Raw genomic sequence first — 17,890 nt, 5'->3', positions numbered from 1 at the left:
CCACCCAAAATCCCTAAAAATCCTCACAACCCTTTTCTACTCAAAGTCTCCGAAAAAAATAAAAGTAAATCCCACCATCCAAAATGGACTCAGCTCTATCTATCCGATCAATCACACCAATCCTTCACCTCAGAACCCCTTCACTCTCCACCACCCTCAAACCCTCCCTAAAACCACCACCACCATTTTCATTCCTTCATATCTCCATTTCACAATCTCAAAAACCCTTCTCTCTAATCGCTCAATTGGGTTCCACATTGGGGTCAAAGCCTCATCCAATTCCAACTGAAGAAATGCTGGTTCTTCTTCTCCAAACCCCATAATCTGAACCCTTCGAACCGTTGTGGCTGCCAAATTCCATCAGTTTCTGGCTCAGGCCAAAACCACCCCAACAATCTTGATAGAGGAAAAAATTGATCAAAATCAAGAACAGGAAGAGGATAAATCGGATGATCAATTGGAGCTTTTCTACTCGAATTCGGGTGCGGTGGAGTCCTTGAAATAGCTGCTGCAGCAGGAGATGGAGGTAGGGAAGGACCGGGAGGCTATAGAGATGGTGAAGAAGTTGGTTTTGGCTCAACCGGAGGAAACAGAGTGGAAATTTCTAATGGCGAAAATGCTGAGCGAAATGGGAAGTACCCGAGATGCACGAGATGTGTTGGAAGAGATTCTCAAGCTGAATCCACTCGACTTTGAAGCATTGTTCAAAAACGCCTTTTTAATGGACAGGTATGGGAGGGAGACACGGTGGTTTTGCAGTTGGAAGAGGCGTTGAAGGTTGCAGAGGGGGATAAGGTGCAGGAGGCAAGAGATGTGAGGCTAATCATGGCACAAATTCAGTTCTTGTAGAAGAATGTGGATGAGGCGCTGAGGCGATTCGAGGAGCTAGGAAGAGAAGATCCTAATGATTTTAGACCTTACTTTTGTAAAGGGATAATATATAGCTTGCTTGATAGGAACGAGGAAGCAATGGAGGAGTTTTCCCAAGTATCAAAAGCTTTCACCCAAAAAGGTGGAGGTGAAGGGCTACTTGAGGTCGCCATTGTCGAGGATGAAGGTATTTGGTACAAATGAGGAGGAGAATTGAATTGGGTTTTTGTAGTTGAATCTTTGGGTGATCAGTAGCTTAAGTTATGAGGAATAATGGTTCAAGAGGTGAGGATTTCTCTCTTTTGAAATAGGAAGGTTAAGTATATAGGATCGCAACCGGGTAACACCCTTGCCCCTTTTGAATTTTGATAGTTGTTGCTTGGTAAATTTGTTATTTCTATCAACACAAGTGATGTCAATCATCAAAGAGGATACTTCAATAACAAATAGAACTCTTGTTCCAAGTGAATTTTAAAGATATATTGCCTTGCCTTGTGGCAAATAATGCATTATCTTGTTGACAGGTACCGTTGTTATCTCAAATGAGAGTTTGGTCAATACAAATTGTACACTTTGAGTTCATCTTGACAAGTGCTGCCATTTCATGTAATGTTTTTTACCAAACAGGAAAGCAACTGTTGTGACATGAAAAATAAATGACCTGGGCCCTCTTGATGATGATAGATAGCCGCTTCATGTGCTTAACGGGGTGTTTGGATGGCGGAGAAGAAGGTGGATATGTGAGGTGGCCGGATTTGTAGTCCTTGTCCCACTCAAATTCGGTGTTTGGTTGAGTTTTGAGGAAGCCGGATATAAACACTGTACCGGATTCAAATCCACCTGAAAGTGGATTTATGAAGCAGAGGTCAGACCCTAGCCTTGGCAAATCTGGGGTTTTCAAACTGTTTTACCCCTCCAAATTCCCCCTTGAACCAGAAGAGAAAGAAAAAAAATTATAGAAAAGACTACCACTCATCGCTGGAGCTGCTCTCTCTCCTCCCGCCCTCCCTCTTCCTCTGCTCCTTCATTAGGGCCCTCTCCTGCCTGTAATCGAAAGAGATTTTGAGGGAGATTTGAGTATTTGAGTTTTTCAGTGGTGAAGTGTAGGGAATTTAGGGTATTTGGGTGTATATAGTGGGGAGGAATTTGGGAATTTGGTTGCAGGTGGTGAAGTACACAATGGGGAGGGGATTTTGGGATTTCGGTGGTAAAGAAGGCAATAACATTATATATATATATATATATATATATATATATGTGTGTGTGTGTGTGTGTGTGTGTGTGTGTGTGTAGTATATACAGTCAGTCTCTCGCAAGGACCACCTCATTTTAATAAAATGCGGATCTCCATTTTTCGATCGAATTTAGATAATCCAAGCCGCTCAATGTGTTTAAAACGTGATTTTAAGGGTACTTGAGAAAAATCAGCCAAAAAAAAGATTGTGAAGAGCTTCATCCAAGCAGTTTTTGTTTATTTTTATTGAACGGTTCAAATAAAAGCTACTCAAATGAAGTCATTTCCTGTCATTTTTTTTATTGATTTTTTATGGGTACCCTTAAAATCATATTTTGATCACATTGAGTGGCTCGGATCCTCGAAATTAGATCAGAAAATGGGAGAAATAGGAGGTCCGCATTTTAGTTAAAATAAGGTGGTCCTTAGAAGAGAAGGACTGTGTATATGTATTATGTATGTATGTATGTATGAATTATGTTTTTTTTTAAATTACCACTCACATATTTTCAACCACTCTAAATAAATACATAAGGATTTTATTTTATAAAATTTAGTTTTAAATTTTTTCAAAAAATATCATAATAAATATAAGGTTTCAACATTGTAAAGATAAAATGAATTTATTTTATCCAAAAAATAATGATAAATACGTATATATTCTAATTATAATGAAATTAATCTTTATTATCTATTAAATTAATAAACTGGGGCAATTAAGTCATTTGATATCTTATCTCATCATATGTACCTTCCAAATCCCCCTTCTTAAAAAACTATCCAAACATATCATTACAAATCCACCCTTCTTATGAGGTGGGACCTCCCTTCTTAATATATCACTCCTCATTACATATCCACCTTCAAATCCACCATCATTCTATATCCACCCAAAACAAAATATTCATCCAAACGGGCCGTAATTGTCTTATTTCAAACTCTCGATAGTGTTGATTCTATGATGTGAAATAACAGAACTGCTGTTTCATTTGAACAAACCACCTAGTGAGAGGCCCTGTAGAATTTCAGGAGTTCTAATATACAAAATAGGTTTACCTATTGGACTGGTAATGGTCTCATTGTTCAGTCAATTCTTTCTAAAGTTCTGCAGACTTAGGTTTTGTTAAAAATGCGCTCCTATGAGAATTAAGGTGCAAATGGTGAAGGCCTAGCTCCGTTGCATATCTTTCTTGACTTACCTTTCACAATGTTGGAACCCTTCTTTCAATCCTACAGTTCTATGTCCTTAATTGTCATAAATGTACTGTGTAATTGGGCATTCATTTTCCAGACTCTCTTTCAAGGTCGATTACTATTGTTTATCGTAGTCGTCAAGTTGATCAGTTCTAATGTCGGACACCGGTTATGATCAGAACGATTTATACAACTATTTTTAAATAGTTATTACAGAACACTTGCAGCTTGATCGTACACCCAAAATCTGCCGAAATTTGTGACTCATCTTTGATTTTATTATGGCATTCAATTAGAGTCATTCACTTAAGCTGGGTGTTGATCTTCCAGAGTAATCTTTTTGCAATCGTTTTCATCTTTTCCTCAACAAATCCTTCCACATTCAATATCAAAACACAAGCTTGGTTAGTTAGCTAATTCTCAGATTTGGAAGAAAAGAAAAATGGGAATTCTGCTCTTAACAATGACCGCAACTAATTTCATATAGGGCATGGTAACTTCAAAGTTCACCAGTCAAAAGCACTATTGCTGCATCACTAGTATTCCACATCCAGCAATTCTAATCATAGAAACTTTAGTGTTCCGCAAGACGGCAAAATACATCTGGCTATATTAGATTTTTCCCCCCATCTTAGAGAACACTATACAAAAAACTACAGATTGATGCATTAATACCCAAACATCTAAAGAAGAAAAATCTGATTCTATACACAACCTTAGAATCATGACAGAATGTATCTCTATTTTTTATTCTTCCGGCCTCCTTTCCCCTTGTTTTTCTTCTTGGACTTGTTATTTCCCTTCCCCTTGTTGGTTTCAGCGTCCTGACTGTTTCCACTGTTCTGCATTCCAGAAACAACAGTAGCATCCAAAGCCTTGGCTTTGTCAGCTGTGCTAGTTTCTTCACCCTTGTGATTGCCTTTGTTTTCATCCGATTTACTGGTCTCGGATGCCTCGCTGTCAGCATTTGTATCATTAGGCATGCGTAGCTGATTTAACATAGTTTCCAGCTTTGGCCTTCTCAAGTGAAAGTTTCTCAAAAATGAAGTGATCACTGTAGCATTTTCCTTTAATTCACTGTCACTGGAGATCAATAAATTCTGTCAAGGTAGTTCAGTATTTCTCTAGAATGATAAAGTAGACACGCATGAAGTACGCATTTTGTTCTTGCAAATGCTTCTTATGATTTAGATTTAGAAACAGATTCAAAACACTATGAAAGCATTACACTGTAAATTTAGTTCACTTGACGGGAATATGATGATACAAATTACCTAGGGCCACCAAGTTACTGTTAGAAGTTTTGCAGAAAATATTACTGAAATAAAGGGTTGACTAATTACATTGTTTCACAAGACTTAGAACCCAGTTGCTGAAAGATAATAATATAGTAATACTGCTCACTTACAGCACCAAAATCCAGAATTAGTACATCAATCACGTCTTGTGTTCTAACCAGATTCCAAAATTACGCACTGAAGCAAATTAGTTGTTTCCAATCAGTCTATTCCCAAAAATCGACAAGACACTCTCTTAAGACAGTCAACTGATGCCTATTTCAAATGAAATTAGTGAGAAACCAAATACGAAGATCATAGAATTCTATGTATGCGTTATAGGTATATGGATGGAAAAGCATACAAGTAAACCCAAGCCTCAATAATGATAATGGGTATAATGGTAATATTTTTTTTCGTGTACTTTGCTTCTGTTTTTGAAACATTTGGAACTTTAAACAAACATCTTTGAGATGTTGTCATTTCCAAAAGAATGGTAACACTTCAAAGTTGTCAACCGTTGTTAAAAAAAGGAGGGTTTTCCGTTGATTTCAGAACAAGTTTTCACCATCTCCTCCCCACCACCTTTCACCATCCCCCTAGCATTGTCGGAATCCCTCCAGCCACCACCTCCAGGGTCTAGCTAAACCATCCGGCCACCAACTACAACCGTCGGACCCAACCTTCCAGTGACCACCTCCGATGAACGTTCCACCACCTGAAGCAGCTGGCCACCACATCCAGTGCATGAGGTGACACACTCCAACCACCCCCCATCTTCAGCCGACAAACTCCCTCTCCCTGGCAACCTTTTCAGTGACCTCCACAATTGATTTTAAAACAAGTTTTTTGACACGTGCCCACAGATATGGTTTCGTTCTTTTATTTTTAACTAAGAAAAGAAAACTTAGCTCTTGTTATTTTGTCAATACAAAACAGAAAACTGTTAATGTTAACAACCATAAAGTTTTAACACACCTGACATTCAGCACAGAAGATAGCTGCTCAAATTCATCGAGCATCACTGAAAACATGTCAGCCGGGGTGACCGGCGCGTTACAACCCTCTATTGGCTTGAGAACAGGAAATCCATCTTCATTCAAAAACAACTTCTCACTGGACTTGGTCAGTGCAACAGAAATGAGATTTACAATTTTCTCTACCTCTACCTGAAAGACATACAACATAAAAAGGAATCTACTAAACATCATTATCCAGTTATTTACAATGGCAGAAAACGAAATATCAAGCAATAAGCATTACCTTTATCTTTGAGACGCTTGACACAAAATTGTTTACATTCCCCTGTCCTTTGTTATCTACAGCCTTCAAAGCATTAGATATTTCCCCAAAGAACCCAGAAATCATTTGCAGGTTGCCTTCATTTATATTCTCACTGTTCATCTTCTGATCAGCCAAAGTAGCTGATTCTGAATATAGAGCCTCAGGAGTCTTCTCTTGATTTTCATTGCTCAAAGGAAGTTCTTTACCACAAGAATTGGTAGAATCCATCATGACAGAGACAGGGTGACCTCGAGGGGCTTTGTTGTCCATTGGAAACAACACTTCCATAATGTCCTCTCTCCTGTGGGTAACTCTCAAGTCCACAAAAATGGCGTGTGGCCCGTTTGGAGATATAAATTTGGAACAATTTTCTCCCAATCTCACTGTAAGTAGAGGATTCCCAATCTTCATGAATGCTTCTGCAATTATATTCATATCTACATGCTTCCTTGCTCTCCTAAAGACATCATAGAATTCCCTCGGTAGTCGTGACATAATATCATTCCTCCCCAGCAACTGAAAAAGTACATCATAATACTTTCCAGTGTTCAAAAAAAGCAAGCAGAGCATAACAACCAGCCTCAACAACAGCAGTGGATAGTAGGAATTAAAATTCAGCTTGGATTTTTTTATCCACTCTACTGTAACTGGCTTATTGTAAAGGATCTGTTCGATGATACTGGCCGCAAAATCAAAAATGCCGCTTGTAGGTAAATGCATATAATTTGCTACATCAGCCCTTCGGTTGGACTTTGGTTGCTCACAAATTAGCCATTCAACGAAAGAAGATTTTGTGGTGAAAAGGAATCCATGAAAGGAGTATGCCAGTATCAAAAGCCTCTCAAGAAGATACATTAAACAACTAGGCGATATATAGTCATATTCTCTCCAATTGGCATTGTAAGTATCTTCCAGAGCTTTGTGAAACTTATACACAAAAGATTCCTCCCTTGGAGCCTCGGTTAAATTGCCTGATGTGGATTCCCGTGAAGATTCTGATTCTGTGTTTCCACTTAGGTCATTGATAACTTCTCTCCACAAAGGATTCACATCAAACCTCTTTAAAATTTTCTTGCAAATTTCTTCAGTTGGCTTTCCAGAACCAAGCCATATCATTACCACCCTTCCAATTTGCCCATAGGTTAGTTTACCCTTGAAGCTAATATTTTCAAGAACAACCTCTTCAAGTAAATTCCGGGAAACCTCACTCGTCCTCAGAGAAGTCATATCCTTGGTTAATGATTGCTGCCGGTCTAAAGGAAACACTTTCTCAAAATATCCAGCAGATAGATTGAGAAAATTGTACAATGTCGCATCGTGGTATTTACAATCAAGATATTTGGATCCCAGAAGAAACTTCGCCACCTCAAATATATAAACAAGACTGATGCTTTGGCAAAAACCAGACATGGAATTCTTAACTGAGAGCTTATGAAGTGCTTCAAGAGTTTCCAACACCTTGAGACCAACAGAAAGTAACTCCCATCGCCAATGACTCCTGGCAGCAGAAACAAAATGGCGAGCGTCACTGGATACCAATTTTCCACTCCTCTGAAGAAACCTGTCTGTAATATCTTTCACCCAATACGCATCAGAGTTCAAAATAACATAGCTTATGTTATTCACCTGCTTCCGAACACCAAAATAATTCAAACAAAAGTCACCGTAGTTGATACACTGACTGAAGTCCTGGTTTTCAAGACAACTTAGGCACTGAAAGATATTCTCAACCTTCTCTTTCCAAAGATTCCAAATCCAAATCAGTGTTCCAACAGAAACCCGATTTTGTGATACACTCTGTTCACAATGCTCACTCAAATCCGCTGCTAGCCCATCTTCCCATTCATACTTTGATGCACTTGAATGCAGATGAACGTCTAGAATTCTTCGAGTGGATAAGATTTCACCTGTGAGGCTTTTATTACCATGAGAAGCATTCAAATACTGGTTCAATGAGAACAAGTTGGTTTCTTCATTTGATAAAATGCTAGCCTCACAGCAAACAAATTTATAGAAGAGATCTGATTCATTCTTTGCAAATGACTTGGCTTTATCTAAAATCTCCTTCTCTTCCGGAAAATGCTTCAGTGGCCAACCTTTGCTTCTGGATACCCACATAGAAGTGGCAAAGACATACTTTAGGATAAGCATGCATGCCTCATTGAAGCGTCCCGCTTTCCCTAGCAAATCAGCCTCAAGTAGAATATCTCCTATAGTCTTTGCAATCTCTGCAGCCTCCAAAAAGTTTCCGGATTCTTCTTCCATGATTAAAAGCTCGTCAAGGCAATTCAAAGACTTCAAGAGTTTGCGCCTTGAATCCATTGAGGTAATAGCTCTCACAAATTTCATCATCAATTTATTGTCCTTGATTCCATTATAGTGAAGTGCACAACTCTCAAGGAACTGTTGTTCGATTTTGTCAATTTCACTACTTCGTTTGGCCATAGCATGATCTCGAGGGGCATGTTGTTTCCAGTACTGGATGTATTGTAAGCCCATGTCGAATAATTTTCCTTTTGTGCAAACTGACAAGCACTCTGAAAAGTAATTTCCCCTAGCATAAACTTCAGCAGCCTTGTTATGACAACCAGCAATAGAGAAACATTCCCCAGCTTTTTCCAGCTCAGATTGCCCACACTTTTCTAAATAAATTCGCCCTTCAATAATAAGAAGTTATAAGCCGTATGTCAGATTGTGTAAACTCCCAAGTCCCTACTGATTTTGAAGTTTAAATTTAAATGCTCAAGACTTGAAAAATGCAAAATATAAAACCAGAACGAGATGAAAACAAACCAGAGCAGGCATATTGCTGCTGTAACCGTCTCAAGACAATTTATTATAAGATCAAAGTTCTAGCCTTGTTTTGGAGCCCTTTCATGGCTCAGAAATTTGCCAAGAAAGAGAACGCCCTAGCTTATCCTATACTACTTTTTTCTGAAACATATTTTCAGCCAAAAAAATTCCCTTACACCCAAGCAAGTTATTAATCCACACTTGCACACATGCACACACAACAACAAAGAAAGTTCAAGATTTATTAGCTTTCAAACATTCTATACAATGATCTAATTGTTCATAACAGCAGTTATTGCATAACTCAAACGAAACATTAGGGGGTGTCTTTTTTCAAGAATAGAATAAGGCAAGCATTTTATGTTTTTATGTCACTGAGAATATGCATTTGCGAATTGTGAAATACAGTCACCCTCTACATATCAATATAGTCTATGTATATGAAATTATGAATATGAATTCCTGTAAAGTTAGATGATGGAATTGAGACCCAAAACTTAGGGTTTATTTCTCATTACATTATACTTATACAAATGTAAACATTAATTACACATTAGACCCTTATTTCCTAATCTACTTACATAAGAGATTAAATGTAAAGTACAACTAATTACATATAAACCAATAACTGAACACTCCCCCTCAAGTTGGTGCGAAGATATCAATCAAGCCCAACTTGAACACGATGGGATGAAAACTCTTGCTACCAAGCCCTTTTGTGAATATGTCGGCCAGTTGATCTTCAGATCTCACAAAAGGCATAAATGTCAAACCTGCGCTCAGCTTCTCCTTAATGAAGTGTCTGTCAATCTCTATATGCTTCGTTCTGTCATGTTGAACAGGATTATGAGCAATGTTGATGGCAGCTTTATTATCACAGTAGAGTTTCATAGGACCATTATCAGTAAATCCCAAATCACGTAACAAGGTTTGGAGCCACAAGAGTTCACAAACGCCATGAGCCATAGCTCTGTACTCAGCTTCTGCACTAGACCTGGCGACCACTGATTGCTTCTTACTTCGCCAAGTAACCAAATTTCCCCCAATGAAAGTACAATAGCCAGAAGTAGAGCGTCTATCATCCACAGAACCAGCCCAATCAGCATCAGTAAATGTCTCCAATCGCAGGTGACCATGTTTAGAGAACAAAATTCCCTTTCCTGGAGCTGATTTGAGGTACCTCAAGATACGATAAACTGCATCCAGATGCGAAGCACGAGGATCATGCATAAACTGACTAACAACGCTCACTGCATAAGTAACATCTGGTCGAGTGTGAGCTAAGTATATCAGTCGACCCGCTAGTCGCTGATATCTCTCTTTGTCAGTGCACTCCCCCACATTACCACTAAGATGATGATTCGCCTCAATAGGAGAATTTGCAGGTCTACAGCCCAACATACCTGTTTCTTCTAAAAGATCAAGTATATACTTCCGTTGGGAGATAAAAATACCTCTATCAGACCTTGCCACTTCCATGCCAAGAAAGTATCTTAGTGATCCCAAATCTTTAATCTCGAATTCTTGAGCCAGACTAGATTAGAGATTAAGAATTTCATTCACATCATTGCCTGTCATTATTATATCATCAACATACACAATAAGGACAGCAACCTTACCAACGCCTCCCTTGATGAACATAGTATGATCTGCGTGACTCTGTTTGTATCCAAATCCTAACATAGCCTTGGAAAATCTGCCAAACCATGCTCTAGGTGATTGCTTCAGCCCATATAAAGCCTTCTTAAATCTACACACCTTCCCTTCAGCCTCAGAGGAAGAGAAACCTGGTGGTACATCCATATACACCTCCTCTTCTAACTCACCATGGAGGAATGCATTTTTCACATCAAACTAGTGAAGGGGCCAATTCAAATTGGCAGCACAAGAAAGCAGAGCTCGCACAGTGTTCATCTTTGCTACTGGTGCAAACGTCTCCTCATAGTCAATACCATAGGTTTGAGTAAAACCCTTGGCAACAAGTCTCGCCTTGTATCTCTCAACTGTACCATCAGCATTTTGCTTAACAGTGAAAACCCATTTGCATCCTACTGATTTCTTACCTCCTGGAAGTGATACTAGCTCCCAAGTGCCATTCTTTTTCAAAGCTGTCATCTCTTCTACCATAGCTCCTTTCCACTTAGGTATTATAAATGCATCCTGCCAATTCTGTGGAATACATATAGAAGAAAGAGACGAAACAAAGGCATGGTACGAAGGAGATAAACGATCATACGAGACAAATTGAGAGATGGGATGTTGAGTACATGACCTAACACCTTTCCGAAGAGCAATAGGGAGATTATCAGACTCAATAAAGGGGGGTTCAATATGAGAAAATTCATTACCAGATAAGTCAGTTGAGGAATCCGGAACTGGAGCAGGGGATTGTAATTGACAAGATGGTATTACACATGAGGACTTTCCTTTCTTCTGTCTAATGTAGGTCTTTAAGTTAGACCCTTTCAGTCGTTGTGGTAGTTCCTCAATATTGTCACCAATGTCATGAGTTGCTCTTTCAGCAGATATTGGTTCCTCTCTAAATTGTTTCATCTCCCCCTCACCATAGTTATAAAAAGAGGTCTCTTCCTCCCTCATCTCTTCCTGCCGATACTCCCCCTGAAGAGATGGAGTAGAGGGAGAGTAAAAGGACACTGTTTCCCAAAAAGTAACATCCATAGAAATATAAAACTTTCTAGAGTGAGGATCATAACATTTATAGCCCTTCTGGGTAGGAGAGTACCCAATAAAGACACACTTATGGGCTTTCGGACCTAACTTGCCACCAGAGGGATGAGGGGCATGACCAAAACACACACAACCAAACACCCGCGGTGGGAGGGTGATGACGCGAGAACTGGGAGGAAGACACTCAATAGGAGTGTGGAACTGGAGAACACTAGATGGCATACGGTTGATAAGATAAGTAGCAGTCAAAATCGCCTCTCCCCAAAAAAATTTGGGAACATTCATGGTGAATAAAAGAGAGCGAGCTACCTCAGCAAGATGACGATTCTTGCGTTCAGCAACTCCATTTTGTTGTGGAGTGTCAACACAAGTCTGTCTGATAAAGAATGCCATTTTCGTCTAGGAATGTCCTAAAATTCCTATCTATATACTCAGTCCCATTGTCACTACGGAGAATTTTAATATTCGTATCAAATTGAGTGCGTACCATGGCATAAAATGATTTAAAACAAGAAAAAACGTCACTTTTTGACTTAAGTAAATACACCCAAGTAACACGAGAATAACAGTCAATAAAAATGACAAACCACCGAAAACCTTTAAGAGAGGTAACAGGGGAAGGACCCCAAACATCAGAATGGATAACTGTAAAAGGAGACACACTCCGTTTATTAATAGGTGCATAAGATGAATGTTTATGTTTTCCAAGCTCACAGGCTTCACAAAAAAACTGACTCCAAGGACAATGCTTTATTAAATTAGGAAAAAGTTTCTCTAAAATTCCAAAAGAGGGATGACCCAATCTACGGTGCCACTAATGTAACATAGTAAGAGCTGGACCCATATTTGCTTGCAGAGCAAGACCACATGACATGGGTGGACGAGGTTCAGATTCCAAAAAATAAAGCCCACCATGTGATTTACCACTGCCAATCACCTTCCCCGTATCCAGTTCCTGAAAGACACAATGAGTAGGAAAAAAGGTCACGGAACAATTTGCAGAACGAGTAAGGCTACTAACAGACATAAGATTAGTGGCAAAGTTGGGAATATGTAAAACTGAAGATAGAGAAATAGAAGGAGAATAGCGAACGGAACCCTTCCCTGAGATAGCAGAGAATGACCCATCTGCTATTCGGACCTTATCTTTACCAGAACAAGTAGAGTAAGAATCAAACACAGAGGAACACCCAGTCATATGATCTGAGGCACCAGAATCTATAATCCAAGGAATAGCAGAAGATGCAATAAATGCATTAGTCGGAATACCTGTGTGAGCAAAATAAGATGAAGTAGGAGCTGCTGTGGAAGAGGAAGCTATAGTAGATGGAGAATCAGCCCGAGCCATAAGGCGCCTAAGAGTTTGTATCTCCCCTTGAGAGAAACTACCAACATGATCAGATGATGCCTGAATCTCAGAACTAAACCCAGAATCAGGCAAGGTGCCAACTGAAGACTCTGAAACATGAGCCTGGGCCCGAGAACGCACCGGACCACGACCATGGCCACCGCGTCCACCCCCGCGCCCACGAGAGGGCTTGCCATGTAGCTTCCAACAAAAAACCCTGGTATGACCAGTGTTGTGACAATAATCACACTGGAGTGACGCACGATCAGGAGGCCCGCTGCTAGTACCAGATTGTGACTTGCCACCCTGGAGAATAGGCGCGCTATCAAAACCAAAATGACCCTGAGGAGTAACAACCAGGGCAGAACGATCAGAGATAGGAGGGTGCAACATAGCACCCCTCCTACTCTCCTCCTGCTGAACAATAGAATAGGCCTCTCCCAATGATGGAAACGGAACACGACCCAACACCTGCACTCTAATCGGATCAAGCTCCAGATCAAGACCAGCAAGAAAATCATAAACACGCTTTTTCTCCATCCTTTTTAGCCAATTAGTAGCATCCACAGCACAAACAGCCTGAAAGCCTTGATAATAATCAAACTCCCCCCAAGCTCCACTCAAGTCAGCAAAATACACAGCAACAGAACGATGATTTTGCTCCAATGTACGGAGCCTCTTCCTCAACTCAAAACATTGTGCATCATTACCCTGCTGAGAATAGGTCTGGGCTGCAGTAGTCCAAATCTAATGTGGAGTATCAAGCAGCAGGAAAGTATGGCGAATATCAGCTCTCATAGAGTTAAATAACCAAGTCATAACTAACGATTTCCGAGATTTAAACTTCTTGAGTTCGACCGCCTCAACAGGGGGAGTAACAAGGCCCTCAATGAATTCGGACATCCCTTTGGCCTCAATAGCCAAAGGAAAAGTACGAGACCAAATCAAATAGTTGGTACCATCCAACTTAATATGGCAAATATCCAGAGAAAAATTATCTAGAGTCCCTACACGACTCAACTCATCATTCGTACTAGCGGAAGCCTTTTGTTTATCCTCTGACATTTTAACACACCCAGATTATGACAAACGAACAAACTTGATTATTCGGACCCAAACTCAAACAAGAGTGTAAATAACTCTTACCCAAGCCAAATAAAGACACCAAATCTGTTCCAACTTAAAAAAAAACAAAGAAACCTGAACCAGAGGCAACCGAGTGTTGTACAGCGTCAGAAAAAGGTAAGAATCGACTGGGGTACTGTCGGAAAAGTCTGGAGTGGCGTCGTACGGCGTCGGAAGTGGCTGTATGGCGCCGGAAATGGCTGTGCAGCGTCGGAACTGGTCGGGATTGACTGGGATGATGGCAAAACTGGTCGGAAAGTCCAGCAGGAGCAAGGACGACTCCGGGTAATGATCGGCGAGTCTTGGGCAAGGCCAGACGACGTTGGAAATAGCTGGCGAATCTCCGGCGAGTATGGGTGACGTCGAAGAAACGATCAGAATTCAAGATCTGAGTTCGTCGGACGTCACAAATCAACTGGGTCCTCAAATCTAATCGTCAAGGCTGTTCGTTGATTGCCGACAATGGAACAGGTCTGTTCGTTAATTGCCGACAAGACTCAACAAGGTGAGCCAGTCGTTGTTGGTCACTAGATCGTGTGCTTTGATACCATGTAAAGTTAGATGATGGAATTGAGACCCAAAACTTAGGGTTTATTTCTCATTACGTTATACTTATACAAATGTAAACATTAATTACACATTAGACCCTTATCTCCTAATCTACTTACATAAGAGATTAAATGTAAAGTACAACTAATTACATATAAACCAATAACTTAACAATTCCCCTTTGCAAAATATCTACCATGCACCTAATGTAACTAGTATAGTTGATACATCTCATATGATAATACCTAATTAGCTCTTGGTACTTGGTCCGTTTTGAAATACAAGTTGCTCCCATTAAGGAAAGGAACAATTTTACAAAAAGTTGAAATTAGAAGGCCACTTAAAATTGTTAAAGTGGCTTAAAATGTTTCAATTCTAGTCTATTATTTCTACTTCGATTTTACATGTACTTGAGAAGAAGAAAAACAGACTATTATTTCTACTTGGATTTAACATGTACATGAGAAAAAGAACACAACCTGCCCTTTCATACTCCCCCAATTCACAAAAGCATTGGGCTGCAGATTCGGCATCACCAATAGATTCGTATATATCAGCAGCTTGCCTCAGAGCATTAGAAGCACCTTCAGGATTTGAACCACGCATATGGTCTGCAGCTGTTCTATGGCAAGCAGCTTTAGCTCTTCTTTCCCACAAAGTGTCTTTTGCCCTCTCAAAGCACATCGTCGCCATCACATAGTTATTCTCATGAAAGAGCTGAAAAACATGTGGAGGTAATACTTGTAAGTAAAACCAAGACAGGATTCCACAGAAATTAGGAAAGGCTAAGCAACTGCACAAAAATGCATGACGGTTACAATAAACCCTCCATCCCTCTTTTTTAGACCACTTTTCTCTTCGGTTGTTCCAAAAACAATGTCTGCTTTGATATCATAACTTTGTCCTTGTCTTTTGAAATTAATAAAAAAACTCGAAAGAGGGATGGAGGAAAACATGTAGAAGTTCAAGGTGATATTGGGAAGTTAAAATCTACAAGTGTTATACTTTCGTCTTCTTAAGAAGTTGAATTCCCCCAAATGGTAGATAAACAGGGACGTTGGGAGAAATAACATCAACCATAGCAATATTATGCTTTGTCGCTAATTGTAACAATTGTAGCAGCAGTAATATTGGGAGGGATTAAGCAGACCTTGATACCCCGCGCCTTCCACTCCTCTGGGCTACTGGCAACTTGCATTGCATGAGCAAGTGAATCATCCAACTTTCTTACTTGGACAAAGTTCTTCTTCTTCCAATAGTCGAATATAGGCTTGGAGAGGTCCTCAATATTCTCACAAATCCATAATCTTTGCCTTGTGCGAGTGATTGCCACATATAATTGCTTCAGTTCAGAACATAGGATATTATGTCTTGCCTCATTGAAACTTGGAAAGCAAGTATCAGTATCCAGCAAATCTTGTTCTTTCATGAACTCATATATTACTCTCCATTGACTTTTCAGAGGTGATGATCCAAAAAAGTTGTACAACAATACATCCTATACATGATAAGAAAAAGTCGAAACAAAGAATAAACTATCTGAGCTAATACTGGGATGCATAACATCATAACATTTGACCCAAAAGAATTGGTACTGGCACACAACAGTTGCCATTTAGCCATCTGTTGTTACCATGCCAAACTGGTCAATCTGTCAAACAAACACCTTACAATAACCATTATCCAACAATGGGAGGATCAAAATTTTGTTTCTGTATTTTACTCCAGTAAGCTAAAAAAGGAGGCATTTCAGAAATATTTTGGACATATTCTGTACAAATTTTGGAATCAACAAAAATGTAGTCAAAACATAATAGGCTTGGCTCATGAACTTTGTCCACCAGTACGACTTGGCTTTACTAATACTTGTTTTTCTTCTACCTACTGCTCCTTTCTATCTAGTATCTACACTTATGCTAAACCCCGGTCGTAAAGAAGTTTTTTGTTAGCCCCAAGGTTCTAAATTTTGATGATAACAAACACAAACAAATTGGAGTTATATTCGTCAATTGGGCTTCATTAGTGAACTATATGCTTATTGGGCAAATTATGTTATTCCTTGTTTTTAAAGGGACTTATGAGCAATTCCCTCATCTATCAATATCCTAAACAAATGTGTTTGAGTCCCACAAGCCTCCAAACCCCCAATCCTAAATTCCGAGATTTTTTGAATTTTTAAACTTAAAAAATCCCCCCTCACCAGTCACACGCAGATGCCAACCGGGAAAAAAGAAGAAAAAGAACACTCGTCCAATCTGCCGCGCCTGTTAACTTCCACGTCCATACTCCCTACATTCAAAACCAGCCCACTACTAAGACCTCCCATGTTCTCTCTTCTACCACTATTTCTCCTCCACCTATTATAAAACTTCCCTCATGCACGTTGCACCATTAACTTCACTCCAATTCATTCTCTGTACTCATCAAACAAAAAACTCATCCAAACAAGGGAGCATTTGATTGCTATGAAGCCAAAAAGGAACAGCCGAAGTGGTTTACAAACGTAAGTCGATCTCCATTCCCACCAGCACCCTGACCAAACCTCTCCATCTTTGTAGTGTTACCTTTTCTCACATTCCTGCTCCTAATTAATAGTGCTTCCACCTTTTTGTTCTCTAGATTCTGATTAAAGTAAAAGGCTGTGTTCACAAACTACAAGAACTTCACTACGATATTTGGTTTCAATGCTCATCCACTACTCAAACCGAAATGAACTCACACCTGCGTAAGATGATTTTATGTTGGCTTATTTGTGTAATTCCCTTTCTCCCTCTCTCACTATTATGTCTTTGATTTTGTCACAGGGTTTAACGGAAAAATTATTATGGAGAATGCATGGTATACAAGTGGGAAAGATTTTGAAAGTTAACTCACTTAAGGAAAAAACATGTCTGTATCATTTTTTTCCCTTTGAGTCAAAATGTTTTTCCATTCGTAATTGACGAGTCCTATCGTGATTCCCTTCTTTGTAAATTAGCCAGTTCCATTTGAAAGTGATTAAGTGATGTAAGTGGGTAAACCGTAAAGATATATATGTGACTTAAACCTAGCATTGTGTCTATTCGATGCACGGAAACGGGAAAAAAAAATGTGGACTTTTCTTTGTTGTCCCATGCATCGAACGGGCACAAGCTATATGAAAAAAAAGATAGTGTAATATTTTTTCTGGTCCCGTGTCCATACAAACTAGCATTGGACTCATTTTATGCACCGAAAGACGTGTGGTGGAAAATAAATTTGGGGTACCGTGTAACGGTAGTCCCGTGCATCGAATGGGCACAAATGCTAATATCTAAGACTTACATGGTGTGCTCTACACAGGGGATTATTTTTTGAAAGTCTAGGTTTCTACGTCTTATATGAAGAAAGAGGCGATGGAAGCCATGAAGGAAAGAATCAAAGGTTTCTACGTCTAATATGAAAATCAAAGGGGAATTTGGGACTATTGAAAGCACAAATTGAAGGGATTCTCTTCCTCAAAATTCCTATCTCCAATACACAAGAAAATTGGAGGAGAGAGATTAAGGA

The 17,890-nt window shown here is 39.5% G+C and overlaps 3 protein-coding genes across 3 annotated transcripts in view; 1 reads left to right on the top strand and 2 right to left on the bottom strand.

The window, feature by feature from the left end:
• Positions 1-340: 340 nt before the first annotated feature.
• On the top strand, positions 341-2,069 carry LOC131299602 (protein SLOW GREEN 1, chloroplastic-like; the record flags this gene model as incomplete). Its single annotated transcript, XM_058325188.1, is given in 3 exon segments — positions 341-734; positions 737-984; positions 986-2,069. Coding segments are annotated over 3 exon segments (744 nt in total), but the record flags the coding sequence as incomplete, so codon positions are not given.
• A 1,681-nt stretch (positions 2,070-3,750) lies between these two features.
• LOC131299425 (uncharacterized) overlaps positions 3,751-17,890 on the bottom strand; it is a 38,969-nt gene continuing 24,829 nt past the window's right edge. The window contains exons 11-15 of the mRNA XM_058324962.1: positions 15,513-15,860; positions 14,842-15,079; positions 5,839-8,516; positions 5,554-5,744; positions 3,751-4,381 (exon numbers count right to left, since the gene is read on the bottom strand). Coding sequence (XP_058180945.1) covers positions 4,039-4,381; positions 5,554-5,744; positions 5,839-8,516; positions 14,842-15,079; positions 15,513-15,860 — 3,798 coding nt within the window. The 3' untranslated portion in view covers positions 3,751-4,038. The remainder of the gene's footprint in view (positions 4,382-5,553; positions 5,745-5,838; positions 8,517-14,841; positions 15,080-15,512; positions 15,861-17,890) is intronic.
• Positions 12,162-13,763, bottom strand: LOC131299448 (uncharacterized). The gene is made up of 2 exons (XM_058325005.1): positions 12,610-13,763; positions 12,162-12,295 (listed from the first exon to the last, which is right to left on the bottom strand). Exons 1-2 carry the CDS (start codon positions 13,226-13,228, stop codon positions 12,261-12,263), a joined length of 654 nt encoding a protein of 217 aa, XP_058180988.1. The 5' UTR covers positions 13,229-13,763; the 3' UTR covers positions 12,162-12,260.

Source organism: Rhododendron vialii, chromosome 9a, assembly GCF_030253575.1.
Source record: "Rhododendron vialii isolate Sample 1 chromosome 9a, ASM3025357v1".
NCBI lineage: Eukaryota > Viridiplantae > Streptophyta > Magnoliopsida > Ericales > Ericaceae > Rhododendron > Rhododendron vialii.
This window is presented reverse-complemented; position numbering and strand designations above follow the sequence as displayed.